An 11,610-nucleotide genomic window follows, 5' to 3' on the forward strand; every position below is an offset into this window, starting at 1 on the left:
AGACCATGAATCTGACAAAAAACAAGACTTAATTCATTGGTAGCATATCTTAAAGTAACATTCAAAAAAGGCTGGGCTCACTGTTCAATAGGAATACAAGAAATCTCCACACTAGCATTCTGACCTAGAAACCTAGAAAGGCAAGTTACTTGGAAGCTTCACCGAAGTGTGCTTCCACCACATATTTTGATCTTCATCATCCCACTGCACAGGGGTGTTTGACTGAACTAGGGTGGAAACTTGATATGAATGCCCAAAGACTGAAAATCTGGAGTAATTATTCAGTCATAAGGACAGAATCATCCTCAGCAACAGGCTCCTTCCCATCTCAAAGGTATAGAATAGACTGATTATACATTTAAACTCACAAGGCAGGGAGGGGAAGGAAAAAAATTCTTGAGTCTATACTTACCTCCATGTTCAGCAAATTTCGGGTTAGAAAGGATCATCTTGCAGAACTTGAGTCCATTTTTGTACTGTTTTTGTTCGTAACATTTCTGGAAAAAAGGTGGAATACAATCACTGAAATGCATTGAAAACCAGAGTACCTTCACAAACTATTACAAATGCACTAGTTCTTTCCGTAAGGTACTGTAACCAGATCACTAACAAGCTCTAGTTGAATATGACTCTTCATATTACATCGCAGTTTTTAACCACTCAGAACAGTGTCTGCCTCCATTTACGTGCAGCTCATGCTCTACCTCATGGTCTCATTTTATAAAAGTTCATAATTCCTTTTCAACAGAAACAGGAAGGGCAAGTAGGAACATCTACTTCAACTCAGAAATTCTTGAAGTAGAGAGCCAAGTTCAAAATCTTGACTCAACAGAACTTTTGAGAAGAGTTAGTCTTAAAGAGTCCAGACCAGGGGTGTCAAACTCATTTATTACATTCAGCCCTTTGAAGACAACTGTGAGGCTGATGTGACCTCCAGTGAAAATTAGTCTGACACTCCTGGTCTAGACACTCCTTTCAACATGCCATTTCCCTGGACTAGTGACATCCCAGAGCAAGAAATCTCAGACAGAACTTTCCTTGCTACAATGTAGACTTTCAGGAGGAAGAGAGAAACCATGAACCAGGACAAACGTACTGTAACCTCAAAAATCTACTGTAATCTCAAAAAGCTACCCAACAAGAGAGAATTTACCTGGATATTAAAGAGAAAACCTAATTTCTAGCTGGAATAGTACAGCTAAGGGCTACTTTTAGATTTAAGATACCATTTACCTATTCACTATGTTAACTGGTAAACAGCAGTGTTCAACTGTGGGAACAAGGAAAACCAAAACCATGTAAATCTGGGTCCCTTTTCTTCTTTTGAAAAGTATTACCTGATGTCAATAAGTCAGTAAGGTCTTAGTAATATAAATAGATTACTAATAACTACACTTAATCGCTTGAAAACAAATTTACTTAAGCCAGTTAAAGGCATGCTTGTATCAGTAAGCATGAAAATGATTTAAGATCATTTAAGCTTCTTAACTTAAAGGAAAAAAAAAAAGACAAACAAACAACACCAGGCTTAACTTGGCACCATTTTTAGTTAATAAAGTGTATTGTCCTGCTGTAATTTACACAGCTATTCTGAAGAGAAACTTATTTCAGTTATGTGCTTGAGTACTTTAACTGTCTCTCATAGATCACTCCCACTCCATCAGTCTTCCAGGACAGAAATAAAAAAATCTATGTTAAATTAATGCAGAACATAGCGACTCCTTTGCAGTCATAACACATCATTGCATCATTTCCCAGGGTCCAAGCAACACAGACACACACCCATGCTCATTTATGGGTAAGGTGCCAAATCAAGGGTCCTCCTCCTCCAGCCTGTGGGAAAGGGCTTAACTACAAACAACTTTGAAGTCTTTGCCTGAAACTCAAGAAACTCGCAGTTAACAGTTATTAAATGGAAACTAAATCACAGAACTATTTAGGTTAGCAAGAACTTTCAGTGGTCACCTAAATCACCACTCAAAACAAAGGATGGCTAACCTTGGTATTAGATCAGGTTGCTCTGCCTGGCTGACTTCTGGCAGGATGGCCAGAGAGTTCCCATTAGAGGCAAATAGTTACATTATGGCCATTAACACTTAAACAACAGCAACAAAAATGTTTTGGGGATTTTAAACTGAGAACTAGTTTCCACATCTGTATCTGAAGTAACCCAGGCTGCAGCAAAACTTGGAGTCCCCTCTGGGGAAAATATGCTTTGTATCATAAGAAAACAGCAACAATGCTCCAAGCACTCTTTCAGGCATACCTGAATAAATGTAGAAAGCATAACAGAATAGTAAACATTCATCCACGATTTTACAACTCTTGCAATGTTAGTGAAACTCCAAATATGCTTAACCATAGAAGCTATTGGAGTCAAGTGTGCACTTAAAACAGATTAACTACTTGAGGAAATCATATATTACCCTTGTTTTGACATTTTTATCCTTTAAAGGTCAGTCTGAGACCTAGAAGAAGAACCAAACTTAGATAATTATAGAAAAATTTGGGATTTTTGGAGGACAAACAAGACCACACTTTGCAAAGGCCAACAGATGGATAGAAGAGAGAAATTAATGCTCTCCACTGAGAGAACAACACAAGTTCAACATTCACAGTTGCTTGTCTTGCTGATAGACAACCCAAATACTTGTCAGGAAACAAGTTAGTTCAAAGCCAGACAAACCACAGCATTTCTTGTCCAAATGCTAGCTAACAGACCACGGGTGTCAAACTTATTTTCACCAGGGGGCACATCAGCCTCACGGTTGCCTTCAAAAGGCTGAATGCAATTTTAGGACTGTATAAATCTAATTACACCTACATCTATACAGTCCTAAAATTACATTCAACCCTTTGAAGGCAACTGCGAGGCTGATGTGGCTCCCAGTAAAAATTAGTTTGACATCCCTGGACCAGACTGGAGGGGCTGACTACAGAAACATAAATCACTATGAAATGCAACTTCATGCAATTCTACCGCTTATGGGAGAAGCCTTGCTAGTTAGTCAAAAGGTGACTTCCCAGCCCCACTCCCTCTAAATACATTTACACACAGGCATTTTTAACTAAGTTATTTATTTATACCAATACATTGGCTTAAAGATATACCAATACAAAAGAAAGGACTTTGCTCAGCAATACATGGAATTAAACTCTCATAATCAACATATATACATACACTGAAAGGTTTACGGATTTAATTACATGGACAAGCCTGGGGCTTCAAAGCATCCCAACTTTGTGAATGGACTGCTTTTAAACTTCTGTCTGTCCAAAATCTGTGAATGGCCACACCTGCTCCACCTGTATCTTGTTTACAAGAGACCAGAGTTTGATGCCATATGATACCACCTCATTTTGTAGGGCAGATGGGAATTTCATATTTGAGAAGCCTGATGTCTCTATATGTACTCTCAAGTTTTGTACTAAACAAGACTAATATAGCAAAATGCATTCATTAGCATCTGTCCTACTACATGAAGTCTTCAGTATACTAAAATCTCAAGCTAACACACTTTAAAAAAACCAAACATTAAACAAAACAAAGCAGCCTAATCTGTTGTGCTTGATGTGAGGCTCCCCATCACCCTTTCACGGCAATAATTTCCTGCTAAAACTAAAGCCAAATCATGAATGTTTATACGCTCAAATCCTCAAAGGGAGACTTTCACAAGGCCATAGTGTTATCCAGAACTTCTGCTACCAGATGTTCCTGGAAGGATGTTACCTCCTCTGGCAAACATCTCAGCCCGGTTTATTCCTTTTTTCAAAACAAGCTCAAAAATATAATCTGCTTGTAGACTTTGGCATACAATTAAGCTAGACATCATTTTATTCACTTTCAGTTAAGCATCCAGTGCCTCTACACAGAGGTCAAATACGTGCAGCATCTCAGAAGTAACTAAACCGTAAAGGTAAAAAAATACTAGCAACAAGGATACAACAACGAAGACCAAGAGAAGACTAATCCTATGTTACAGTGCTTTGCTGCTTCTACTTAAGGAATTGCCCTTCACAAATTCTGATTTCTTTTTTGTATCCTCCCATCTTTTTTTTTTAGAGACAAAACCCCCTTCCACTATTAAATACCAACAAAATCAGGGATCTGAATGGCCCACTGATGGTATTGATAAAGCAGAAGGACTTCATTATCACTGCTCAATCCATATGCCATATATATAAAAATTATGTTTAACTGTTTGCAACAACAGGTTAGTAAAAAGATGTTTTTACAGAATACACCTCCCTAGACAAAGCATTGCCACTTAAAAAATAAGATCTCGTATTGAGAGAACAGCTACATTTTTCACACACTGAAGATTGAGTGTAATAAACAGATCAGCGATTTTATGGCTGAAGAATATCTCATTATGACCTCCCAACATTTTCATTCACTACTGCGAAGCCATCTAACAACAACAAGATATCAACTGGCTACTCAGTGAGATACTGCAGTTACAGCAACCAACTGTCCCTAGTGCCTCTGAATGTACTCAAGCAACATATTATTTCATATACCATTTTCACATGAAAGCTGAAAAAATGCATTATCACATTTGAAGAATGATGACACGTACCACATCAAATAGCAGCGTTGAGCACAGCAACCAGGCTTCCTTGATCAACTTAAATGTTTTAATAGTTTTAAGTTGTTTAAGATAGTCTGCAGCTATAACAGAGCTGTAGTGAAGTTCAATCCAAATGAGACACATTGAGCAGTCTCATGGTGAACACATGTAAAGGAGGCTTATAAGAAACATAGGGACTAACTTTTTAGCAGAGTCTGTTGCAATAGGACAAGGGTCATGGATTCAAATTAAGATGGGAGATAAAGACTAGATGTAATGAAGATTATTATTTTTTTTTTGCAATGAGGGTGGTCAAACACTGGCCCAGGTTGCTCAGGGAGGTGGTAGATCCCCCATCCCTGGAGATATTCCAGGCCAGGCTGGACAGGGCTCCGAGCAACCTGATCTAGTTGAAGATGTCCCTGCTTATTGCAGGGGGGTGGGACCAGATGACTTTTGAAGGTCCCTTCCAATAGTTTGATATTCTATGTGCAATTTCCTTTAATAACAATATCGCAATTTGGAAGTTGTTTTTTATGTTTCTTGACAGGAACTTGCCAAACACTACATCCAAACCACTGCCATCAATTTAAAGCTATTCTCAGATCTTACCTGTGCAGCCCATATTCTGTTAATACAGGTCTGCACATGAATAGGCTGCTTAAGAACATAATTTAAGTTTATTAGTCTTCCTTGCTACTACACTTCCACATAATTCAACTTGTGGATCTCTCAGCACTCAACAAGAGACTCAACATTCTTCTTGCCAGGTAGTGTCTTCTGTCTTGTTGCCAAGATTTGGGTGCAAAATCTTGGGATTTTTGACAAAACCTAGAATTCATTTAAACAGCATCTTAGTCTTATGTTCTCAATGCTTACTTTTTTTTTTTTTTTTTTTAAAACTGTGTGCCTGCTGTGTGACACTGATGAAGGGTCTGGCTAAGGAAGAAACCCAAGAGCTAACTGTGGAACATCAGAGCCTAGAGAAAAGCCAAGGTCTACACATCAAGCCCTATGGAATGAATGCTTAAAGTCAGTTGTGCTAGAAACCTGTTCAAGCCACAATAGTGACCAAGTTCAGTAAGAAAAAACCCTCAAAATTATCACTGACTGTGATTCTGATCAGCAATATTTCCTGGGAGCTGAAAAGTATTTAGGGGCTGTTCAAATTACTAAAACATATTTCTGACCAAAACCAGGCACAATCAATACAGGAATATCAGCATACTGTCAGTAATCTTAATTAGCATTTAACACTTTGACCTTTTAAAAAGCCTTCGTTGTTTTATTGCACATCTATAAAACAATGTCCTCTGCATCTAACAACCTGTGTTTCCCACACCAGTTGATTAAATCAGCTCTCCAAGTACCTTAGTCAGATTTTAGGCAGAAGTTGGTATACACTGTTCCTGTGCTAACAAATAATTACAAAATTATTCACTCATTTGATAGCAAGGTCTGACACCATCTTGTTTGAATGATATACGATTAAGTTCCAAAATAGTGCAGCATCTGTGTTGGACATGCTCCTTGCAGCATTAAATATTTAGATACTTTGCAATAGTGATACATGAAAAGAAAGCATCATTATATTATTAATTTTCAGAGACAGACGAGGGACCCCTGCATGATGTTCCCCAAACTGCAATCCTCTCTCCACACTGAGTTCAGTTCACTGGTGTTTGAGAGAACGAAAAAATGTAGGGGCTTCAGCTAATGGAGGCCAAGGAAAAAGTTCATTACTACTTTCCCACTCTCACAGCATCTTGGATTTCTAGCCCAAGGACAACCCTTCCTGAGTATAAACATGTCCTTCTAGCCTTTCCCCAAGCCCTATTGGTATTTTCTAACATGCATCGCCACACCTACACTCCGCTGGTAAGAGTAACTTCATCAGTTGAAATACAAAGAAGAGGAAACAACCCAGCTCCAACAGCCCTGCTTGCTTCAGTGTCAAAATGGACAGGTCACATACTTCTCCAAACCCAGGGACTTGGCAATACTTACAGTGGTGAGTCAGATCACAGATGGTCAAATCTACAGAATACACAAAACATATTTTCACCTGCATTCTGTACAATAACAATCATAATCACTGCTGTTTGCATTCCATATTACTGGTAGAATAAAACTGAATGTATTTATTATTGGGAAGAACACATGTGACAAGAATGTTGTGTCACCATTTGTTGTCAGAGACATCTAGAACAACCCTATAAACTATGCCTCCTTTAAAGGAGGAAGCTCATAATTTAAAACAAGCTTTTTAGTAGACACCTAATCTAATTCCACACTGTGCACACACACTCACAATACAACTTGAATCCTTAAAATATCCTTTGCTTCAAAAGGGCAGAAACAAGAGAACATGCAGTAGAAAAAGCTCTTGCTTCCAAGCACTTTGCACCTGTAACTTCCTCACTATTTGATTTACTAGAGTTCTCTACTGTTTACGAGCATGTGTTTGCTTCTGCAAAGCAGAAACCATAACAGCAATACTAAAAATTAAACGACTCATAGTCCCATCATACATTTTCAACTAGTTTTTAATCTGCACTTTGTGTAGAAGTACTGAAGAGACCAATCTGCCACATCTCCTGGGATAAAACTGCAGTTTGCCCAGCAAGAACTCAGACTGAGCAGGTGCTCCACAAGCTGGTGGATGGAACTGCATCTGTGAGCAGTTAAGCAGATGAAACTATCAACACTATCAACATCAGCACTGTTTTGTGAGACCTGATACACACACTTCTAAATCTCAGACTTTAAAAAAAGAGTTACGCTTTTATTTACACATCTTAAAGCAAGTCCAAGGCAATTACCAATGCAAGCCTTGAATGCTAACTTCATCTCAACATCCCATAAAAGACCTCAGTGATTCAGACAAACAAGATGCATGAATCACAACAGATCAGGCCAGAGAGATGAGACTCATCTGGTAACAGGCCACCAGAGGTAAGAGGCAAGTGTTAGATGCATAGCAAGAGGCCTATGAATAAGACAAGCATTATTACAGTTCTCACTAGAATATTCTCAGCCTCCAGTTATTTGCACCTCACCAGTCCTCTGAGCCAAAGGGTCTATCTTCACACACACAAAAGAGTAAATGGTTTCTCTCCACACAGACCTCAAATGCCAGCTACTACATCTTGCAGCAAAGCATTCTACAGTGTAACTACCTTTTTGTTAAGAACTTATTGTTTGGAGCCTGCTACTTTGCAAATACCATTTCTACCAAAAGAAAAACTAGGCTTGATAGCTTGAAAATGGCCAAGTCTCTGCTTCACCAAGAGCGTTCATAAATTCAGATTCTTCTGTTAAGTTCTTTCACCTTCAAGAAGGTAATTTAATACTTGAATCCTTCTTCTGCAGAGGCTCAGAGGCAGCACCAGGGGAAACTTCAATACATGCAGCATTGCAAATGTAGGTTTGAAGGGAACTTTAGCAGTGGTGTAACAGCATTTTACTCTTCCCAGGATTCACCAGCTTTCAACTACCGTATAAGGAAATTTTTTTAACAAAACCTAAAAAGAATCCCTAAAAAAAAAAAACTCAAATCTGAAGTGCAATTAAGCTTACAGCCCATACCAGGCATACATTAAATTAGGATTTCCAAGTGTAACATTCATCTACAAACAACTTTACTTGCTAAGACTTCACTTACTCCAGAAACATGAAGTACTTCTGCATGTTTTCAGGTGGCCTTCACTTCTTGTGCCATGAGTAGTTTTGCACAACTGCACTCCTCTTGCTTTTCATTGCTTTTTCTGGTCAATATAACCATAGGCAACTAAGAAAAAGTTCCAGTGCAAAACGCAATGGGACCTAACTCTGAAAAGCTGTAATTTATTCATACAGGAACTTTCCTTAAAAATCCAGTGTGAATAAACAAGCATCATTCCATGGAAGCCTGCTTTATGAGCCTTCCACAATGACATTTACAAACTCCTGTTGAAAAATGAAAACAGGAATATTTATTTGGGATACACTCTTCTCCAAATCAGACTCCCTCAAATTACTACAACAGTGAAGCCTGATTTTCCACTTTCTTACCAAATCTTACCAATAGTCTATTATCTATCCACCACAATTCTGTCATTTTAGTGGTCTGCAGCTGGCCAGGCACACTCACCATCAAGTCAGTATCAAGGAAAACAGTCTACACTTTTTCTATGCTGCCCCCTCCTTAGCAGCACAAGTAATAACCACACCACAAATCAGTCTTATTTGTTAGATAAGAAAATCTCTCCTGACAGGTCCATGCTCTTATCTTGAAAGGATGGGATCTGTAACGGACTTCAAACATGCACTACTCCAGTAGTGGATGACAATGACTACCTCAGCTGTGTTATTTATCTCATTTGGGAGGCAATGATTAATTTAAAAGTTTGGTAACACCCTCACATCATTACTAGGTGACTATTTGCGTGCTTATAATCCATAAGTTAATCATTAAATAAAATAAACTTTTAGAATGTTACGAATAAGAATTTAATAACTCCTACAAACACTTGCATATTTATTTTTTGTCAAAGAAGAAATCTCTTAAGATTATTGTAGAAGTCAGGGGACAAAAAGGACACTACAGAGAACACGAGCAGCTCCTCAGAGATACAGCACTTCAGATCATTTCTAAGATCTCCTCACCCAAAAAAGTGGAAGACACACACCTGAATGAATTAAACAGCAACAAGTCACTGCTAAAAAGGAATATAATTACAGACTTCTTGTGTTTAATTACTTGAAGTAAAACAAATGGCTAAACTTGTCTCAGTAAGGAGTAATGCCTTGTATGTGAAGAGGTACTAGGACACAGCTCCATCAGAACAGGATGACATATTCACAGGCTAGGGCTTCCTCAAGGGAAACACATTTGCAAGTAAGGCACCAAGCTTTATTTTATGCAACAACATGTGGAATTCACTAACAAATAAAAAGGTAATTTCTTTACTGGCATGATACTATCCACAGCTATATTAGGCATGAAACAAACAACAGACAATACCTTACACTGCCTGATACTGGGCAGACACCAATAGTTATCACAAGACACTAAGCATTTCTTAAAAACAACAACAACTTGGCAAGTAAGCCATGAAAGTATGACAACCACCCCAAGGCTTTTCTCTAAATAACTCATAAGCACTACTACTGCATCCAGACAGTGCTGATTTGATTCTATAAAGCCAAAGCTTAAACCTAATTTTAAAATGAGATGTAGTTTATAATCTGGGTTCGGGGTGGGGGGGAGGGGGCGTGTAGGCTACTAACTGAAACATACTCTGAAGGCAAGCTTACAACTGTTTTAAATGCACAAAATAAAAGAACTGCATAAGCTCACTGGAAGTAAACATCAAATGCACATTACCAAACTTCAATGCTAATGACAAACATTTCTAAGTTACCAGGCATACGTGTTTATTTCAGATTGCCTCTGCCCTAATAACTTAAAGTCAGAAGTTGAGGACTCATTTTAAGTGACAAACACACCAGCAGTCCTGTATTAATTCTTCATTATGGATGCCTTTCTCTCTTCCAATGAAGAGGGAACCAAGAACCTTTCACACGCTTCCTCCATGCCCACTGCGAGGCTGAGAAATGAAAGCGGCAGAGCTGGAGGTTGCTCAGCCCATCCCTCCCGAGCACCATCCCAGCTCCCAGGAGAAAAGCACCCCACCCCACTGAGAAAAAGCCCCTATAGAAGAGTAGGAGCAAGGCTTAAGAACCAAAACAAACCTGGAAGTCAGGACAGCAAAATGACCTCCGGCACTACCTTACAGCAGCACCGAGAAACCAGAACTATTATCTGTGTGGCAATGGCTATTAGCTCCCTAATCACATCACAGCTAGTTTTAAGTCAGCTTGTTCCAGCACTGCCAAGCATGCAGGCACACAAATTGATGTGGCTTAAAGACTATTTACTCAGCTTCTTGAGCAGACTTCACAGCTTACTCTGAACTCCGTGGGGCCATACAAGCTTCTTGGGCAGCTCTGTGAGCTTGGTTTGCTGTTATGTGGGCATCTTGTTCAGAATGTTGATAACTTGTTTCACATGTTACATACACACACCAAGACTGACTCCTAAGTCATTCCCATGATCTCCAAATGAGCTTCCCATTTCATAACTGCTAATTCTCCGCAGTGTTTGCAAGAATACTTAGTCTTAATATATCAGTACAGTATCCTCACATCTGTTCCAAGTGATTAAATCACTACATGCTTGTAAGGTCTTACTATATACCCTCCCACATAATCCCCTCCCCAATTTTTAAAATGCCTGTATCATCCCTAGTAATTTCAAATACTCCGGCAGTGCCAAAGTAGGCAAAAACTGCTTCCATTAACAAGCCTTTAGCAGTACAAGCTAAACTACTACACTAAAATACTCTGAAACATGTCAAGGAACCCCAGGGTTCAATTTGTACCATGTAAAAATCAGTATTCCAGCAAAAGAGTGAACCACTAACAAGTCAAATATAACTAGACAAAAGTAATATTAAATTAAGCTTCAAGAAGTATCAATATAGGAAGTGACAAGCCAACAAGTAAAAGTTGGTGATTAACACTTTAGGAACTGTGACTAGCCACTACATGGCACCAGTTAACTTGCTTTCTAAAGCCTTCAGAAGGTTTAACTTCCATTTCAGCTTCACTGAAGTTTTAAGCATCCCTTCTTCTTGCGTAAGCGCTTATGTTTTGTCCACTGCTTAACAGAAGGGAAAAAAAAACCCAACGTATTTTAAAATATGATTTCCAGAAAAGCTCTTCTATAATTCAGTTGAAAAAACTTCAGAAGTGACTGCTACTGTGAACTTGTTTGCTACTAGTACGAATAATCACTTAACTGTTCTAATATTAGTAATTTATTTTTAGCAGAGAGAAAGAGGAGTGCTAGAATGACTTACTAAGATGCATACCATAAGCATGCAGTAAGCAACAACTCACCATTAAGAACCATTAAGTCTTTTAAAATCTGCATACTACCCAAAGCAGGTAAAATAAACCAGCTCTGAAGCACCTGCTGAAACAAACCGGCTAC

General features: G+C 38.7%; 1 protein-coding gene across 3 annotated transcripts in view; it reads right to left on the reverse strand.

The window, feature by feature from the left end:
- The window catches only part of NAA16 (N-alpha-acetyltransferase 16, NatA auxiliary subunit), a 65,096-nt gene that overhangs the window by 51,533 nt on the left and 1,953 nt on the right, over positions 1-11,610 (reverse strand). For all 3 annotated transcript variants that reach the window (XM_065054689.1, XM_065054681.1, XM_065054672.1), the window contains exon 2: positions 413-497. In XM_065054689.1, the coding sequence (XP_064910761.1) occupies positions 413-449 (37 nt within the window). In that variant the 5' untranslated portion in view covers positions 450-497. The remainder of the gene's footprint in view (positions 1-412; positions 498-11,610) is intronic.

The sequence above is a fragment of the Columba livia genome, chromosome 1 (assembly GCF_036013475.1).
Source record: "Columba livia isolate bColLiv1 breed racing homer chromosome 1, bColLiv1.pat.W.v2, whole genome shotgun sequence".
NCBI lineage: Eukaryota > Metazoa > Chordata > Aves > Columbiformes > Columbidae > Columba > Columba livia.